The 20,906-nt window shown below is 44.5% G+C and overlaps 1 protein-coding gene across 1 annotated transcript; it reads right to left on the bottom strand.

Moving 5' to 3' along the window:
* Positions 1 to 672: 672 nt before the first annotated feature.
* On the bottom strand, positions 673 to 19,666 carry gpt2 (glutamic pyruvate transaminase (alanine aminotransferase) 2). Its single transcript, XM_070964572.1, has 11 exons — positions 19,200 to 19,666; positions 18,041 to 18,130; positions 12,324 to 12,432; positions 8,046 to 8,179; positions 7,713 to 7,956; positions 5,867 to 5,946; positions 5,025 to 5,161; positions 3,021 to 3,195; positions 2,697 to 2,852; positions 2,173 to 2,285; positions 673 to 1,778 (listed from the first exon to the last, which is right to left on the bottom strand). Exons 1-11 carry the CDS (start codon positions 19,497 to 19,499, stop codon positions 1,622 to 1,624), a joined length of 1,695 nt encoding a protein of 564 aa, XP_070820673.1. The 5' UTR covers positions 19,500 to 19,666; the 3' UTR covers positions 673 to 1,621.
* Between the last annotated feature and the right edge of the window lie 1,240 nt (positions 19,667 to 20,906).

The following is a 20,906-nucleotide window of genomic DNA, read 5'->3' as shown; positions in this document are numbered from 1 at the left end:
ACACAGGTGTTTGTGCCAGTCATAAAACTCTTCGATGAAGGGATTGAGGTAATTTTGCTAGAGAAAGACAACTGCCTCCAGTAAAGTGTTGTTTGCATGTGTCTTCATCACAGTTTTTGTGCTCCTGTTGCCGTGGTGTCACAGAGGAGTGTTCCTGAAAATCTCAACCTCCACAACCACAGACTGTTCCACAACGTTGACAAACGCTGTGCCAAGAATCTCAGCGGTAAACGTGTTGTTTCTGTGACGTATGGCAGTGTGCCATTGTCATCAAGCTGTGAGCTGAGCGTGAGTGCAACACAGCACAGTACTTTTACTTGATGTAAATTACAGTTAACACTACAACTGTCAGTGGTACAATATGTTAACTTCTGTCTGTGTAGTATTCACTGTGGGGTTCAGTATCGGCTGTTTGTTATGTGGGATTAGTGACAGTGTACAAGGGAGATTTCAGACAGTCGTTATTTTTTTCTTTGCTATGGCTCATGTGTTTCAGTTTCTCGTGTTGCCATGGATATTTTGTTTGTCTTGTGTACGTTTGCTACCAGGAAACACCAGCCCAATCGCTGTTTTACAGAAATAAACAATGCACAGGTTTACTAACACACATAATGTATTAGAAACCACACACATACACAAAGGTTGGTTTTTGAATTTTATTTATGTTTGTTTAACTGATTGATTATATTTTTGGAAATGTTATCATCACAGCCCAGCCGCCAGAATAAAATGTTGGTACTGTACGTTTCTGCAAACCACAGGTACATTAAATCTATATGCCTCACACACATCACATTGATACTTCTATAATAGGTGTCAGAGTGTCGTGGTTCAGATTACTGCTACATGTATCAAGCTGAGTTTTTCTCCTCACGAGGGGGAGGGGATCACTGTACAAAACCAGTTACTTTAATTGGGACATTTTCCAGCCATGTTTGTGGTGACAAACATGGGTCATTTTAGCCAAAGCATCATCTTTTCCAAATCCTAACCAAGAGGTTTCTATGCCTGAACCTAAGCAGACCTTAACCACAGCGATGCCTCAACATAACAATGAACCATACAGAAATGTATCTGTGGCAAAGAAACGTACGATACGACACTTTAAAAACTGTTTCAAAGGCTTCTCCACGCTGCCAGGATATGTTTCTGACAGCACAAACCAACAAAAAGTGTTTTGTGGCTGCACTGTTACAGAGGCATTTATAGAGACATACACCTCCTCATAAGCCGAAGAGGTGTGCAACCAGCTGATGTGTGAAATCCTTGGCCAAGCATGAAAGGAGTATGTGTGGAAGGAAACGAGCAGATGGTTGAATGAGTGTTTCTTAGTGGAAGTTCACCACTAAGCCACAGAGAAGTGAGCAATGACAGCATGGAGGAACTACTTAGAGGAGAGTACACCGTGTACTTCTTATGTTGCTATTCTGTCGTTTCTCTTACAGGACTGTGGGCCACGTGGACAGGTAGAGGATCCTTTGCCTCCTTAAATATCATCCGAGTGTAAGGCACACATTTCTGTAACACAAGTCCTTAAATACAAGAGTAAAATCAAAGCAATATTAACAGTACACTGTATGCTGTCAGATGAAACAGCACATTCTGAACAAGTGTGTGTGCATCAGTCTGGATGCTTTGGCATTTCTCTGTGCTGCTCTTGGGGGCTTCTGGTGATCTGAGGTTCCTGTTGTGAATATTCCTCGAGGAATCGAAGGTGGAACTCCTTCAGCTTCTCCAGGAGGACTTGAAGCTTCTCTGGGCTCGGCAGGATGGTCATTCTAACAAACATACATGTATACAGTGAATACAAACACACAGTATGTCTACATTTACCATGGCGTCATTCTCCTTACTAACGTGCAGATGTATGTATTATGAAGATGTACATATGAATTTTGCTTTGCCACTTTGTCCTCAGGGTGGTGCTACAGTACAGGCCGTGAGGCTGTTTGAATCAAACAGGTTTATTCCTCTGGAAGCCTAACTGTGCTCAAAACAATTCAGGGTAATCTGCACATTGAATATTGAGATGTTTTGTGTGCAATGTTGAAATCGGGGTCTGAGTACGACACATCACATGCAGCAAAGTTTGTAATCCAGACAGATCTAAATTTTGTCATCTAACATCTTATTAAACATATGAAATGAACAGCCCTGATGTTCACGTCTAACCTGAAGTGATAAGTTCCCTCCTTCTGGCCGAATCCGCTTCCTGGAACCACACAGATACCAGTTTCCTCCAGCAGTTTGAGGCAGTACAGCATGTCAGGAGCCATAGACAGGGACTGCAGACGCACACACAGGAATAATACACTGAGGTGACCTGCTGCAACTTCAGTGCTCAAATGATGCTTCTGTTCTATTCAGCCACTTTCCATCCGGCCACAGGCTGGAGACATGTTCAGGGAAACTGGATAGACTCTCAGGATTCATTCTGAAGTGTTTGTGTGACATTAAGAGAGAGCTTGGTTTCTGACACAAGCTGGCAGAGACATGCACAGACATTCTGACCATTGTCATCTCTCACATGCTACTCTGTGTGTTTTTAACATGGACCTGAATGAAAAACTGAATTAACAGAACAGAATCTTCTATTTAACTGAACAGAAATATGAACTGAACATGCAGTGTTGCAGATCCTTTTTTTCTCTTCACCTGCAGCTACAGTGAGCAGGGTAGTGCATGCACAAACAGACCTGTGCTTCCTGAACTGCTCGTGGTGGGATGAAGATCTGAGGAAAGGCGTACATTGCTCCTTGGACTGGGTTGCACGTGATCCCAGGCACAGAGTTTAGGATTTGCTCTGTCAGCCTGGCTTTGTGAGCAAGGGCATCCAGGACTGAGCTCTTCTCCTGGGAACCAACATAGCACATAATACACAAGGGTTAGGAAATAATCAAGGCAACTATACACGGGTCAGGTACCCTCGAGGATGGCAAATGATTTGACTGTGTCTTCTGAGTGCACACAACATGTGCATTTACTTGATTTCAAAACAGGGAGAAGCCACAGACACACACCTTGATAAACCGAGCGTACGAGGGCTCATGCTCTTTGGGTGGATTCACGATGACGTCCATCGCTGCCTGTCCAGAGACGGGAGGGCAGAGGCGAACAGACAGCAGCTTGACCAGTTGGGCCTTCACCTGTGGATCCATGTTCAACACCTCCATGTAGCCTCCACGGAAACCACACCTGAGTGGAGACGATATGAATAGTCCCGGGTTGACAAGAATGCTCTACACGAGTAGTGTACTGATACATGTGAGTTTGTGCTATGTCTCTAAACTGTGCATCTGTTCCAGGCAAAACTGACTGAGAGGAGAGCAGAGAAAGTATAGTATATTAGTATATAGGGCTGGGCGATATGGCTGAAAACTCTATTGCGATATAAGTGTTTTATATTGGTCGATATCGATAATTATTGATATTTTTTATGACCTATTTAAAATAAGGACCAGGAGAAAAATACATTCAATTTACACATTTTTATTTTAAATTTAACCTTCCTCTGATTATAATCCCCTCAGCTATCAAGGCAGAAAGGAAATGTCAACACAACCATGGAAAACACTCAAATAATAAATGTATAAAAAGTGTAAAAATGTAAACAGAGAGAAACCTGAGAACTTTTTTCTGTAGGTTTAGTGCAGGGAGTTCACAAGCTGATTCACCTTCTGCTGAATAAAATGTTTTCAGATATGTGCAGTGTTTTAGAAACATAGCAGAAACTTGACATCTGTAACATACAAACAAACAAACAAACAAACATGATAGACAGCACAGTAACACTGACTGAACTATAAAACCAGCCTAGACATATGAACAACTTAAGTCACTCTTCTTACTCTAAACATACATGAACTATTCGATTATATTTTTATTGTGAGTGTGTTTAAGAAAAAAAAAGCACGTGTAAGAGATGTTTATAACCTGGCTTCTCCTCAGTGCTCAGTGAAGCATGTCTTTAGCTATATGATATGCCGCTGCCTCCGTTATGTCTTCGTGCCTTTTTGATGATTTGTCATCAGGCACTGAAGCAGATTCCTCTGCATGGTGGTCAGCTGCTTGTGCGGTGGTGCTGCGGTTGGCGGACGTTGGCGAATACGGCTGCGCTCCAAAGAGTGAGCGCGGCTAAGGTGGTTAAATAAGTTTGTGGTATTACGGGTCTTGGTGGGGACGACAGTCTTGCATAAGTCACAGACCACATTGGTCTGACTACGGTCCGACTTATAAAATCCAAAAAACTCCATACTGGCGAGCTGACTTTCCCTGTTTTATCGACAGTTTCTTCGCTCACTGCAGCGCTCACTTTCTATTTCTCATCTCACTCCTCGCGGAGCAACAAACACGTGACAACGACATGGCGCAACCGAACTTGATACTCTTACATGATTGGCGTGTTAGCGTATCTCTCTCACTGATTAGCGATCACTCCCTTCGTTGCTCAGTTACCTGAGAGCGAGTGCCTTTGTTCATGCAACCAACCTCGCTTCGCAACTTCAGGTTTCTTCCGACGAAGAAAAAAAAAATATCGAATGCTTTATCGAACGCATTTTACATTGATATTGATGAAGTGTCTATCGCGAGACATATCGCTATCGTTCTATCGGCCCAGCCCTATTAGTATATCCTAACTTCCTCAAAAAGTCTGAAGAAGCTGCCGCAGAAATGAAGGTTGAACAGAGCTGAGAACATCAGAAGACTGGAAGTTTTAAAATACTGAAATATACTATAAAAACTGGTCAATATGTAAATAACTTTATATTAATATAACTCAAATTCTCTTTTCAGTGAACATAAATAAAGACCTCATACACTTTTGGAAAATTTACTAGTGTAAAAAGAAAAAGTAAAAGCATAGTTTTACACACATATATATGATCAGTCCTTTCCTGTGGAATGAGATAAGAGCTCTGTGTGTGTGTGTGTGTGTGTGTGTGTGTGTGTGTGTGTGTGTGTGTGTGTGTGTGTGTGTGTGTGTGTGTGTGTGTGTGTGTGTGTTCAGTACAGACGATACTCACTCCCCAGTGTAACCTTTGGAGGTGGAGTGGAAGGAGGCCAGCTCCACATTGTTGAAGTACTCAGGACCCATCTCATAGAGGACCTTCTTGAAGGAGTGGAACTGGCAGTCTGGCGAGTACACGTTGTCCTGGTAAACCTGTTAAACAAAGCCAGGCCGATCACACACTGGTCCAAAAAAACTCTGCTCTCCAATCAGAAACACGTTCAGTCTGTTGCAGCTGCGGCCACAAAAAGCTGCAATTCAGCAATAACAACCATAGTGTTATTAGATGCTGGAAAACAAATCTGAGATTTGGAGAAAAACAGAATAATGTCTGAATAATCTGAGAATGTTTTTCTGAGAATAAATGTAATGTCTCTGGACATTACATTTAACAACTACATTAACAACAATGTATTCTTGTCATGACAGGGTTTTCTCTGAAAACACCAGATTTTGTTCTCCTCACTGTAGCTTTCTCACAGAGGGAAGTGACAGTTATTTTCATTTTTATATAAATTACTCACCACCCATCACAAGTACTTATCAGTACCTGAAGGTATGCTGTGTGGATTCTTGTAAACAAACAGGTTTATTTTCCAAGAAACTGTGTTCTTGTTTATTTCCTTGCTCTGATCTTGTGATGTCCTGTCTTCTTGTATCATTATCTCAGCACACTGCATTGTTTCACTCACACAGGTTTATAGTAAAGTAATGTTGCGTAGAAAAGATCATATAAATAAGGCTATTATTTCCCTGCTCGGAGACAGACAGATTGTCTTAATGTCCTTTAAATATCATAAAAAGTGTATTTCTAAGGACATGTGGTACTGCAGGCTACGTGCTGGTAGTGGAAGTTACCTCATCAGCCATGACAAACAGATTCTCCTCATAGGCGAAGTGGAGCACCTCCTCTATACACTTCTTACTCTGCACCTGACCTGGAGGACAGAGTCGGGGGTCCAGGGTGTTTGACAGACACACAGAATTGTTATTAAGACTGGAAGTAAATATCAAGCTGGATGTCCATATGCTGGACATATCAGAGGAGGTGGTGGGAATGTTTGTCAGTTAAAAGACAAAAATAAATGCTGATACATTTCAGCAAGTGACCCCAATCCAGCCCAAAACACTACAATACCAGAATACTATGAGAGCTACTGGGAGCTTCTTGTGGATAGGGGAAGTGTGTGCATGTGTGGAAGCGGTGGTGAGTGCTGGGAAACAAAACTCTATGAAGGGTGGCACAATTGAAGGTCTGCAAACCACTGAAGCAGAAAAACAGCTCAAGTATACAGATGAACCGTGTTTACTGACAAAGTGTTCCTGAGCTCATGAAGTAATCTCCTTTATCCAATCATGTGTTCACAAAGTGGTGAACCTCTCTCCATCCTTGCTTGTGAATGTCTGAGCCTTTCCAGGATGCCCCTTTCATACTGATCATGATACTATCACCTGTTACCAATCAACTTGATTACCTGTGGAATGTTCCAAACAGGTGTTTTGAGGTCAAATATTAAATATATTGTCCTTGTACTGTTCTGTTTAACACACACACACACACACACACACACACACACACACACACACACACACACACACACACACACACACACACACACACACACACACACACACACACACACACACACACACACACACACACACACACACACACACACACACACACACACACTCACTCACTCACTCACTCTCTCTCTCTCTGTTGGCCCTATATTTGAAAGCTTCTGACTTTGGCATATTCTAGCAGCTACCAGTTTTCCAAAATACTGAATGTGATCCAGGTTTAGACCACAAGACCTGATTAGTCTGCACCACAACTTCTCTACTCTCTGTCTTCAACACCTGCCCACCAGTGCAGCTCAGGATCACATGAGGTGACATCTGAATATGACGTAGACCTGAAAGGAAGTATAATGGGTCCAAAACTCCAGTCAGTTTGGACCTGAAGGTTCACTGGAGCAGCACTTGGTCTTGGAACACCCCCATAGTTCAACTTTTATCTATTATTTTGTGTGCAGTGTGTGCAGTCTCTACCACAAACACCTGTGGGTTACACAATTCATTTCACGAAATAGATTTTCCAGCTTGCAAATCCAAAAAAGTTTAGTGACAAGATGAGACTTTGGAATCATTAGAAGGGCCTTGTATACATACAGACAACCATTCACGCTCACACTCAAAGGACAAGGACAATTTTAGAGTCACCAATTAATCTAATGAGCATGTTTTTGGTCTGTGTGCCCGGAGAGAACCCAAGCTTCACAAAGAGGGGCCCTGCCCAACCCGGGGATCAAACCGGTGACCTTCTTGCTGCGCACTACCTGCTGCATCACCATGCTGCCCCACTAAGGAGCAGTAACATCTTAAATCAATTCTACAACAGGTGACCAGTGAAGGGCAGCAGGGCTTGCTGTGATGTGGTCGCTTCTCTTGGAGCGAGTTAAAAGCCTGGCTCATTTTAACTAGATAGTGAATGAGACGGACAGACTGGAACGATTGTTGGGTTAAGTGAGAGGTGATCAAACAAGACAATTGGGAAGCTGGAAATCCCACCCCCCCCTAAAATAAGGCAACCAGGCAGCACAGAATTTTGTGCTACCTTAACTTTCTTAACAAGTTTAAACAGATCAAGTGTGGCCAAGCTGCTCACTGTCTCAACCAATGAATATCAATAACATCCCACCGGTGGGGTTTCCAGGGTTGATGATGCAGAGGACTCTGGGCTGGCAGTGCTGCTTGGCTGTCAGGTACGCTCGCTGCAGCTCTTCAATATCCAGTGCCCAGCAATTGGCCTCATCCAGGTAGTAGTTAATGTGCACTGCCTCTAACTCGGAGATGGTTGCAGAGTACAGAGGGTACTGCGGGATGGGAATCATCACTCCTGTCCTGGAGCTGCCCTGACCAGACACCAGCAGCTTCAGGATGCTCTAGAAACAGAAGATATGACTCTGTGATTCATTTGTTTTGCAAAGTTCCTGCCTCCTCCCTCCCATCAACCCCAAAGCACTGTCCATACCATGATGCCATCACTGGCCCCTGTGGTGAGGTAGATGTTGTTCCAGTCAGAAGGTACACCCTGGTCTCTTTGTGTGATGTAGTCAGCAATGTCCTGCCGGACACACTCCACCCCCTGACTGGCACTGTACGAGCCTGAATCAAAAACACACAACATACACCTTTTAGTTTTAATAAGAAACAACAATAAAGACAACTAGACAATTTCCCCTGGGGAAATTTTGAAAGTGCCACGAGGGCTACTGCCAGAGTGTGTACATTATGACAATGCTAACAGCGGCTAATGCTAGAGGCCCCCCAGGCAGACAGACAGGGGCAGACAGAAACGTGAAAAAGAACCATTTGCTGCCTCTGCACTGCTCTCACATTTGGCCTTATGCTGAGAGAACGGAAGCTCCTATCAGAAAAAAAACACAGACCGTCATTGCTGTCAGGACCTCCTGAACAATTGGTGTGATTTCGGTGTTTCTACAGAAAATATTTTGGAGACACTTGCGAGTTTAAAACAGGGGTCCATTCTGCTTCTCTCAGAAAACCTTTGCATTTGAGTCAATGAGGAGCAGAGACAGACGTGTCTGTCTAAAGGCTGCTAATTCAAATTCTGTAAGTCTCTCTGATTTTTTTTAGCACATTGTGAGAGACAGAACAAATTTGTCTACAAATGTGGAAAAAATCATGTATGTAGAACGTAAATTGTGGCTGGGAGGAGTGTGGAAAGAGAGAAAAGTTTTTTTTCGTCTCTCTCCCACTCTGACCGATGACATCACCCACTCTGACATGAACATCGGTGCAATACACACTCATTATAATCTCAAAATTTCTCCCAAAATGATCATGGTCATTGAACAGTGATTGATCAAAAACTATACGACCTATCAAAATGTGGAATAACACACCAAAAAAAGACTTGCATCTATAGTTTAAAGTTTAAACGGAGTCTCTAGGTGAAAGTATGCTGGAGCAGTAGGCAGTTCAACAAGACAAATGATTGCTTGCTATGCTTAAACTGATCCCGATCAAGATGCGCCTTTTGATATATTTGCCTGGGTGCTCTCAAAGCTGTAAGACAAGTAGTGAATTGAAATTTGACACGGAAGAGGAAAAAGAAAAAACACGCAGTATAACAATAGAGCTTGAGGCTTCACCTCATGGCCCTAATAATACTGTTTACGTCAATGTAGATATCATCAGCATCATATTTAACATCTGACCGCATCTTTCCCATCACTGGTTTCCTCTACAGATTAGTGTCAAATGTTCAGTGTCTGTATACTGCCAAAATATGACATGATGAAATAAAAATGCTAAATGAAATATGACAAACACAATAACTTCTATCTTAGCCACCTCACTGACAGAACTATTATGCACAGATCCTAGTGATTTCAAAGAATGGTCTGACTGCTCTTACCTGGCCATTACGATGCTCAGCAGTGCTCTTAACCCCTACTCCATATCACTGTTCTGTACCTAAGCCACTATCTATTCCACCTTCTGTATTACCGACCATCTCATCTAGGAAATCATGTGCCTAAGGCCATTTCCACCTGGCACCAACATGTGATCTGTACGAGGATACGCTATCTGATTATCTGATCCTGTGACCTTTGCCAATGACAGGCCAAATCTAAACTTGGGCCTTGTTGGCTTTATGTGCCTGCTCTCAGCCAAAGATCATCTGTGAGGGAAGAAACTTCATTCAATCCAACTTCGACAATCCCAAATGCTGTTTATACAGTCCAACAACTCATGACCGGTGGAGGTGTTGGTGATGAGTCTTGTTTAGTAAAACTATTCAGCCGGGCACATCACATCTATTTCACTGCATGTCTTTAATGCCTTTTAATAAATGCGTCTGTATGCAACGGTCACTCTACCTCAATGCATCAGAGTAACTACAGATCAAGTGAAAGCTGTACAGTTAACCCAAGTAATCAACACGTTAACTACAGGAAGTAGCAATTTGGGTGAATTTTGTGCAGATTATTTCCTGTGAGATATAATCTCAGAGGACACTCTCATGAGTGTTGCTGATAGTGAGTGAGTCTCTCAGTCTGTAGAAAGCACATGTGTTGTGTTGGCTTGATGTGGATGCAAATAACATCTTGGACCACATTTTGATGAGCTCATCAGTAGTTTCAAGCCACGGTACATTTTTGAGCCACTTTTCAAAGAAAAGCCTTTTCTTCTGCTGCATTTCTTAGAATGTGGTGGAACACTCGTGTGTTGACCACAGCTCATGTTGAATTTTGGACTTCTCTCACAGTAGGCGTCTTCATTGGGTCAAATGTGTTGATGAGAGACGCACCGTAACAGTTTCACAGTGCAAAGTATTCACTGTGTCCACCCAGAGTGATCCATGCACAACACTGTCCATTCTATAACAAAGGCCCAGTTCAGTTGCTGCCTGACACACAAAGGTGCATTTTGAAATAACTGGACATTACATGTTTCTTTTTAGCTGTGTATCAGCTGGGTGCATTTTCAAACACAACGCATACGAAGCAGAATGAGTACAGATATCAATAAAGACTAAGAAATGCAGTATAAGCCAAGCATAATGATCAGAAATCATATGAAATAACTCCCATAAAACAACCGACAGTAACTCCTAAATAAGGAAAAACAAAATGACCATAAACATGCAAGACCAAAAAATAAACAAAAGGTACCAAAACAGCTATAATACCAGTAACATCGCTGATAGATTACTACATCTATGTTTGAGTGACTTCTTGAAGGAAATGGTTGGCTGAAAGAGGAAAGAAATCTTTCACTTCAATCCACACACATTTCCATCAAGGAAAAATGATCACAATAAATGTCCCCTGAGATAAGCATCCTCTTTCACTATCAACCTCCTGACTGAGGACAGGGCTGAGGCTTTCTGCTTTTAAAGCATGATGAGATTTTCCTCTGCATCGTGATCTGGAGGTATCAGATTGAAGTCAGTTTTGTGCTAATTAGAATTTGTGAAAGTGATGTTAAAAACCATCAGCGTTTAAAAAAGGGATTGATGCTCTACTAACCACTTAAGCAACACATAGTTAAGCTGCAACCTACACCTGCTCCAGCACTACTGCACTAGAGGGAGTGCTGGGTGTGGGTGCATAGGCACTTCATCCTTTTGAAAGAAACTGTAGGAAAGTCCAGGACTTCCTCTCTCGCTCTCGCTTCTGTCTGTCTGTTTGTCTGTCTCTCTCTCTCGTGCACTCCGGCAGGTGAAGAGGACGACTGAAACCACCACAAATGGACAGTTGCTTTTCTGTTTTCCTATTTTGGACTTCTTCAGGTTATGTGTGTAGCCTATAACATAAGCCCTAATCAGTAGCTGTTATGTGTCTTATTGCCTTATTATCTGTAGACGGCTCATTGTTGATTGGCCTTTGTGATGGTATTGTGCACAGAAACGTCTGGACTGCAGAACAATGTACCATTTGCTTGATTGACAGAGACTTGTTTCCAGTTGTTTTTAGCCCATCGCTGATGAATGTGTGAATAATATATACACTAGTTTAGGTTGTGCAACTCCATGTCATATTTGGCTTCTATCATAGTACTTTCTAGCAATGGCCGTGCTTTAGAGACAGACTGGCGTTATGAGATTTAGCTATTAAAGATGCAGATGACTGTTTTTTTTTTGGTGTAGCTAATTCTCAGTTGTGTTAATGCATATTTTGTTGCTAGGTTGTTGGTATCGATCCCACCTCAGCTTTTATTAGTCAGGATTTAATGCAACCCTTTTTATATTGATCTATATGTTTGTGGCTACATCATACAGTTTGTAAATAAGGTTGTGGTAACGCTGACAGTTGCATGCCTGTCTTCGCATATATAATAAAGTAAACTCTCTGTGCATAGGTATACTATAGGCTGTGAAACTGTAAGTATACTGATGCCTAGAACCACATACTTCTTGATATTCAGCTTTTCATGCTGCTGGTATCACAATAAGCATTCGTGGATCATAAAGTCAGACATCTCAAGCTCTAATCAGATATCCTTTCCAGCTAAACAGTCTTCTATAAGTTTTTACACCAATACCAAGAGAAAAGGAGGTGACTTTTTGAGGTATGATCTATGATATCATTTAAAGAACACATTGAATAGAAGAATAAAACTTCCTAAAAATACTTGGAATACAATAAGATAGAAAATAAAATTTAAAAAAATCTAAAAAAATAACCCCAGCTATCAAAACTCTGGATTGAATGGGCACGACTCATCTGTTTGGGACCCTTGGTGGTCTCGCTCACAGTGATAAGAACAGCACACCAACCTAGGCTCTGCCCTCCACAGTCCTGGAGGATGCGCTTGGCTCGCTGTTTGGCATCATCAGGGAAAGCCGGGCTGTCGAGCAGTTCAGGGAAACAACACAGAGCCACCACCTGCACGACGAGAAAGATTCCACTCAAACAACAGGAAATGATGGCGGAGGCACACATTCAAATGTTTGCTGATACTGTTTAATCTATTGGATCAATCACTTCATATAAAGACAAGCGCACGCCAATGCTTTTCATACTGAAAACTTAATGTGAAATTAATTTCACATTTTCTAGGCAGGAAAATGAATAAATTCTCTTCCTGTTTGATAAGCACTTTTAGCAGGATAAGAACAAACTACCTTTGGCCCTCAAGACAAAAGACACATTTTAAGATTATGAATGGTGAATATCTCCTCCTTGAACTGCCACCTTATCGTGGTGGAGGAGTTTGAGTACCCGAATGATCCTAGAGGCTATGTTGTCCGGGGCTTAATGCCCCTGGTAGGGTCTCCCAAGGCAAACAGGTTCTAGGTGACGGGTCAGACTAAGAGCAGTTCAAGAAGCCCCTATGAAAGAAATTAAAGCAAGGAAGCGTACGTCGCCCGGATTGGCGTCACCGGGGCCCCGCCCTGGAGCCAGGCCTGGGGTTGGGGCTCGCAGGCGAGCGCCTGGTGGCCGGGTCTTTGCCCACGGGACCCGGCCGGGCACAGCCCGAAGGAGCGACGTGGGCCCGCCTTCCCGTAGGCCCACCACCCGCAGGAAGGATCAGAAGGGGCCGGTGCTATGTGGAATGGGTAGCAGTCGTGGGCGGGGGCCCCGACGACCCAAATCCTGGACAACGACTCTGGCTATGGGGACATGGAATGTCACCTCACTGTGGGGGAAAGAGCCTGAGCTAGTGCGGGAGGTTGAGCGGTACCGGCTAGAGATAGTCGGGCTCACCTCCACGCACAGTCTGGGCTCGGGAACCCAACTCCTTGAGAGAGGCTGGACTCTCTTCTACTCTGGAGTTGCCCGCGGTGAGAGGCGGCGAGCTGGTGTGGGCTTGCTTATAGCCCCCCAGCTCAGCCGCCATGTGTTGGAGTTCTCCCCGCTGAGCGAGAGGGTCGCTTCCCTGCGCCTTCGGGTTGGGGATAGGTCTCTCACTATTGTTTCGGCCTACGGGCCGAACAGTAGCGTAGAGTACCCGGCCTTCTTGGAGTCCCTGGGAGGGGTACTGGAAAGTGCTCCAACCGGGGACTCCATTGTTCTGCTGGGAGACTTCAATGCTCACGTGGGCAGCGACAGTGACACCTGGAGGGGAGTGATTGGGAGGAACGGCCTCCCCGATCTGAACCCGAGTGGTGTTCTGTTATTGGATTTCTGTGCTAGTCACAGTTTGTCCATAACGAACACCATGTTCAAGCATAAGGGTGTCCATCAGTGCACGTGGCACCAGGACACCCTAGGCCAGAGGTCAATGATCGACTTTGTAGTCGTATCATCTGACCTTCGGCGGTATGTCTTGGACACTCGGGTAAAGAGAGGGGCTGAGCTGTCAACTGATCACCACCTGGTGGTGAGTTGGATTCGCTGGCAGGGGAAGAAGCGGGACAGACTTGGCAGACCCAAACGTACCGTGAGGGTCTGTTGGGAACGTCTGGTGGAACCCGCTGTCAGGGAAGTTTTCAACTCCCACCTCCGGGAGAGCTTCAACCAGATCCCGAGGGAGGTTGGAGACATTGAGTCCGAATGGACCATGTTCTCCACTTCCATTGTTGATGCAGCCGTCCATAGCTGTGGCCGTAAAGTCGGTGGTGCCTGTCGTGGCGGCAACCCCCGAACCCGGTGGTGGACACCGGAAGTAAGGGATGCCGTCAAGCTGAAGAAGGAGTCCTATCGGGCCTGGTTGGCTCATAGGACTCCTGAGGCAGCTGATGGGTACCGGCAGACCAAGCGTGCGGCAGCTCGGGCGGTTGTAGAAGCAAAAACTCGGGTCTGGGAGGAGTTCGGGGAGGCCATGGAGGAGGACTACTGGTCGGCCTCGAGGAAATTCTGGCAAACCGTTCGGCGCCTCAGGAGGGGGAAGCAGCTTTCTGTCAACACTGTTTACAGTGGAGGTGGGGAGCTGTTGACCTCGACTGGGGATATTGTCGGGCGGTGGAAGGAATACTTCGAGGATCTCCTCAATCCCTCTGTCATGTCTTCCGTAGAGGAAGCAGAGACTGGGGACTTGGAGGTCGATTCATTCATCACCGGGGCTGAAGTCACTGAGGCAGTTCGCAAGCTCCTCGGTGGCAAAGCGCCGGGGGTGGATGAGATCCGCCCTGAGTACCTCAAGTCTCTGGATGTTGTAGGACTGTCTTGGTTGACACGCCTCTGCAGCATCGCGTGGCAGACGGGGACAGTGCCTCTGGACTGGCAGACTGGGGTGGTGGTCCCTCTTTTTAAAAAGGGGGACCGGAGGGTGTGTTCCAACTATCGGGGGATCACACTCCTCAGCCTCCCTGGTAAAGTCTATTCCAGGGTACTGGAGAGGAGAATCCGGCCGATAGTCGAACCCCGGATTCAAGAGGAACAATGCGGTTTTCGTCCTGGCCGTGGAACACTGGACCAGCTCTATACCCTCCACAGGGTGCTTGAGGGTTCATGGGAGTTTGCCCAAACAGTCCACATGTGCTTCGTGGACTTGGAGAAGGCATTCGACCGTGTCCCTCGCGTCATTCTGTGGGAGGTGCTCCAGGAGTATGGGGTTGGAGGCCCTCTGTTGAGGGCTGTACAGTCCCTGTACAACCGGAGCAGGAGCTTGGTCCGCATTGCCGGCAGTAAGTCGGACCTGTTCCCAGTGCATGTTGGACTCCGGCAGGGCTGCCCTATGTCACCGGTTCTGTTCATCATTTTTATGGACAGGATTTCTAGGCGCAGCCAGGGGCCGGAGGGGGTTCAGTTCGGGGGCCGGCAGATTTCGTCTCTGCTTTTCGCGGATGATGTTGTCTTGTTGGCTTCCTCGAGCCAGGACCTTCAGCATGCGCTGGGGCGGTTCGCAGCCGAGTGTGAAGCAGCTGGGATGAGAGTTAGCACCTCCAAGTCCGAGGCCATGGTTCTCGACCGGAAAAAGGTGGCTTGCTCCCTTCAGGTTGGAGGAGAGTTCCTGCCTCAAGTGGAGGAGTTTAAGTATCTTGGAATCCTGTTCACGAGTGAGGGAAGGATGGAACGTGAAATTGACAGGCGGATCGGTGCAGCGGCTGCAGTAATGCGGTCGCTGTATCGGTCTGTCGTGGTAAAGAAGGAGCTGAGCCGAAAGGCGAAGCTCTCAATTTACCGGTCAATCTACGTTCCTACCCTCACCTATGGTCATGAACTTTGGGTCATGACCGAAAGAACGAGGTCCCGGATACAAGCGGCTGAAATGAGTTTCCTCCGCAGGGTGGCGGAGCGCTCCCTTAGAGATAGGGTGAGGAGCTCTGTCACCCGGGAGGAGCTCAGAGTGGAGTCGCTGCTCCTCCGCATCGAGAGGAGTCAGCTGAGGTGGCTCGGGCATCTCTATCGGATGCCCCCTGGACGCCTCCCTAGGGAGGTGTTCCAGGCATGTCCCACCGGGAGGAGGCCCCGGGGAAGACCCAGGACACGCTGGGGTGACTACGTCACTCGGCTGGCCTGGGAACGCCTCGGGATCCCCCCGGAAGAGTTGGAGGAAGTGTCCGGGGAGAGGGAAGTCTGGGCGTCCCTGCTCAGACTGCTCCCCCCGCAATCCGGCCCCGGATAAGCGGAAGATCATGGATGGATGGATGGATGAATGGTGAATATTCATCTACATGCAGTGGAGGCATCTTCCACTGCATGCACAAGAAGGCCTGTCCTGTACTGTTTAGTCCCTCTTGAGATGAGGCCTGTATATTCTGTAGTAATGAGAGTGAAAGCTCTGAGCATATCTTCTTTTCATTCAACAGCTTACACTGGCTTACGGTATTGTTGTAAGAGTATTACGAAAGCAAATCTTAAATGTAATTCTTTTTTTTTTTTTTTTTTGTTTGGAGGCAGGGCCTTCAGTGAGGGCTCTTTCACACTGTGGATGAACATCCTATTCCTCCGCCTGAAGGCTAAGCTTACTGCAAATACCCGTTAGCACACAGCCGGCCTGCTAGCAGCTACAAAGGTAGCTGACACAATTTTTGTGGGAACTTCAGGCTACTAGCCAGCATGCTAACGCTTATTACCTGTTAATTCTATCAACATAACAATCTGTACTTGCCAACTGCACAATAGTTAGCAAAGTGCAGCTAAGGATCTCCAAGTACCATTCAGTTTACATCAGCTCTCTATGTAGTGACAATCCAATTTAAAACCAGTCCAACTACTCTGTCAGACAACAGACCTTAGAACAGCTTATACGCATTATGAAAAAACAAATTCTCCATAGCTCTGGTATGATGGTGTGTCCATCTTGTTGCAAATAAAAAAGCAATACCAGAATAACCAGGCTGTAAAGTTTAAGATACTGAAGTAAGTATCACTACTTTGAATTTGCTACAAAGAAGATAAAAGAATAAGATTTTTTCAAACACTAGCATAAGCAGTTTTCTCCTGAAAGTTTCATTAAATGTGGCTGTGGTGACCAAAGGAACAGCTCAGACACCTCGACTGTGGTGATCAGGCTCAGTCAATGTGAAAGCAAGAAATTCAGTCAGCTGCAGTAAAGTAATGCCTGATGTAATGTGTATAGAACACTAATAAGAAAGAAGTACTTCAGGCTGAAAGCTATCAGCTACTTCTCACATGAGGAGAAGAGGTGGTATATAAAACCACCTCTCCTCCTCCTCCTGATGTAGAAGACCTACATTTGATTGCACAATTGAAAGTATCAATTAATTGTGCCCACTAACAAAAATCTAATGCCGCAGGACACCAAGCATGCAGAAGATATTTGTCATTTATTTCTGAAAGATTCAACAGTGGCTCATTAGCTATAATTCTTACTGTTAAGGCACTCAAACACTGGCATAGTGTCAATAAGAAAAAACAAAATAACATAAATGTCGGTAATGCTCACCTGTAAGAATTGGTAATTCATGAATAACTGCAGCTTGCCCGTGTTTCTACAGGGAGGGTGCAGTGGACTGGCTAAAATGTACACTGTAGTGAGGCTATATCACATTGACCCTATGCTTAAATCTGTGTTTTCTAACAATGACGCATGGTCACACATCCGCAGCGATAACACTCCCATAGCATTAGTTATTGCTTTGGCACGGTCTGAATCTGCAGTGTGTGCCTGCTTCAATAATAACAATTAAACCATCTTAATGACTTTATGAGACAACAATCAAAGGCCAATCTGAGCTGGGCAGACAGAGATCTAATAAAGCAAGACACATGACTGTGCCAATCCACACACATGGACACATACTGGTGGTGTGCCAGCATCATTAGATCTGACCATGGCGCATCAAATGATGAGCACACTGCAACATGATGGAAGGTCAACACCTGTGGAAGTACACGTGTAGTTCCAGTTAAGGTATGAACCAATAATTAGCAACATTACTGGCAAAAAATTTAGGAAACTTTCCTGAATAACTTTAAGGTAAGTTTCCTTCCAGTGAATGTTCCCCTACCCTTCAGGCAACGTCCACAGCAGAAAATTGCTGGGAATGATCTCACATGAGCTCATACTGTGAATGACTCAATGTACAGGTCAGTGATGGCAGGAGGTGTACTGCTTCCAATTCACTGCCTGTCCAAACCTCACCTGACGGACAAAAGTGATTGGCTGCTGGCCCATGGCATGGGCGTCACCAATGTTGGCTTTGATGACCTCAGTGAAAGGTTGTTTGACTCCCTGGAGAGACAAGAAAAAAAGATCATCAGATCACATCATCAAGTGAGTCTGAGGCTTTATCATGATGAATACAAAATGAAAAAAATACTCTGATAAGTGCACAGTGTGTTAAAGAGGACAGGGCTGTCTAAATTTCTCTGTTTTTAACTATGTGAACAGAACCCAGGAGGAATTTGGAGTGAGCTGCTGCTTCCTGACCAGGCTGCAGTGAATGATGGGAATTACGGCTCTTAGAAGGAGTCTGATCTTATGGCTCTGTTCTTTTCTGAGGCTCAGTTGTCCTTTGTTTTGTTTTGTTTTTTTAACTAGGATTATCTGCAATATAAAACGACAACGTGCGATTTGGATAAGATTCAATAATCAATCATTTCATGTTTCGTTTACCCGTATTGCCAGACATATGCCAATATCTGTACTGTAAAATATACACAGCAGATCCCTCTGCTTTGTCTGCGAAGTTACAACTTTGAGTTTACCCTATGTATGAAAATGTAGTGTGTAAATAAAGTTCCCTTGAATGCAATTCATGCAACACCTCATATGAGAAACATGGCACAAAACTAGAGAAATAATGGACTTTTGTGAACAATAGATGCAAATCAGATCAACAATTCTACGAAAAACATTACAAACAAGAAAAAATGGAAGAATAAATAGTAAAACAGCTCTAAGGGTGATCACTGTGCAGAAGGTCCACACTGCTGCCAAGCGGAGAGCAGACACCGGCGACGGTCAGACACGGAGGATGATGCAACCCACCTGCGGCTCCGCAGGAGAGGCTGGGGGGAGGCTGCACTGAGTGTACCTCCGTCATATGGACACACTTAATATAGCCTTGTAGTAATGTTTCATTGGACATGTCATGTGGCGTTAAATAAAATATAAACTTTCACCGTGACTCGTTTGTTATTCCCACGAACTCCCTCCATCACCTGTCAGAGCAGCGCCGTATAGGAGCTCAGGCTGTTAGCTATTTAAGCTAGTTCACTGTTAGCTATCTAAGCTAGTTCACGGTTAGCTAAAACTCATCATACTCTCTGTTTGTGTGTTAGCAGCCGCTCACACTGACCTGCTGCAGCCTCCTCTCGATGTCTCCCGCCTTGATAACGATGGGTCCTCTCACAGCATACTCCACCGCTTTCACCTGCGGGTTTAAGGTCGCCATGGTCAGGGTTTTCTCTCGCATCCTGGCTGGGTCTCCTGCCTCCACAGTGGCCTCGGCCGTGCTGAACCGCTTTAGTCCATACTGCTCTGAAGGCCCCTGCGTTTGAAAGCGAGCATGCTGCCACAAATCCGAGGGAAGCGACCTCGACCGGAGCGGAACATGCGGACATCGATGTACCGTTGCTAAGTGTCTGAGACGATGCATGTTTCCTCCGCTTCAACTCGATGGTTCATCAATGGAGACAGCTGCTCAGTATTTGCAGTATTTCCTCTGAACAGGCGGTACCGCTCCGCTGAGTGAGCCCCACATGAAGCGCGATGTCTGACGCTAACTCACCGGCGTCCGTCCTCCACGACACTCGACGACAAATTACACTCACCCGTATCACTTAACATTGTACTGCCATTTTTTTTTTAATTTCAAGAAAACTTTATTGATCAAAGTATAAGTGTCCCCGTAAAGCCACCTTTCTCTTTACAGGGAATTTTCGAGGTAAAGTTGCTGAATCAATCCAGAAAAAAGCGGGGTAAAACTGAAATATAAATCTCTTAGTTTTATTGTCACATTTTATGTCTTCAGTTGGTCATTATGTACAGTTAGTCCAAATCAGTCTTGTCACCTTTTATAACTGCGTATAGTATTTTTCCTCAAAACCTTTGTAAATGTAACTAAGACTAAATCAGCATATAAACTATGTTTTATATCTAAAATAGTTCATTTCCATTGCAGATCTTCTGCCTTTGAGCTTACCTGTTAAAAGCCCTCATGAAAAAAACTGAATCTTGCTCGTGTTTTGCACAGATTTAATTTCCTGTATGCGAGTTCTAAAGTTGGATTTTGTCACACTCAGAATTTGAAGTTTTCTCTTTAACTTTGTAAAACGGTGCTCTACATGTGGATTTTGCATTCAGAGCTGACAAATGATGCTTCCAGTGTTCAAGCACAAAAGGAACAGAATCCAACATGCATGTGAATTAGGAATTTGCATTTTGTGTGCTTTTACTCAGTTTTGTGTACATAATACACTTTGCATATATATCTATATATATATAGATATATTCAATGAGAAATTCTCTGACAACTGTTCATTTCTTTGTTTTGTTGTTCATATAATTAAGTACATTGAATACATTTGCATTATCAATGTGGTTTCTTCCACATCGTGACCATCGTACGCCGCCTGAGCAGCTGTCTGTCCCAGCCACGTGCATGCACACAACCATCCGGCCTCGAATGCATCATGATGACACAAGAACAGACAACAGCTGCCAGCGTGTGGTGTTTGTAGAGATGACAGAGTGTGAAGGAAGTTGAATCCCTCAACCAGCTTTGTGCTCTTCTCTCTCTGCTGTGACACCAAGTGAAGTCGCTTGGCCTTAAACTCTTAAACCACCTTCATATCTCAAACAAAGATTTGAACATTACACCAACATTTCACAATTAAAAATTCGTCAACTGACCTACAAACAAACAAACAAACAATTATTTCTGATTATTTTGATTTGATTTTTCTTCTTTTATTTTCTTGAATGCAATTTTTGATAGTTTTGTTGTATTTTTTGGTTATTTGTATCTTTTTTAGCCTGATTCAGTTTAGTAATTATGAGTGCA

Source organism: Chaetodon trifascialis, chromosome 1 (assembly GCF_039877785.1).
Source record: "Chaetodon trifascialis isolate fChaTrf1 chromosome 1, fChaTrf1.hap1, whole genome shotgun sequence".
NCBI classification, from domain to species: Eukaryota; Metazoa; Chordata; class Actinopteri; order Chaetodontiformes; family Chaetodontidae; genus Chaetodon; species Chaetodon trifascialis.
Note: the sequence above shows the minus strand (reverse complement) of the source record. Positions and strands in the feature narration are given on the sequence as shown.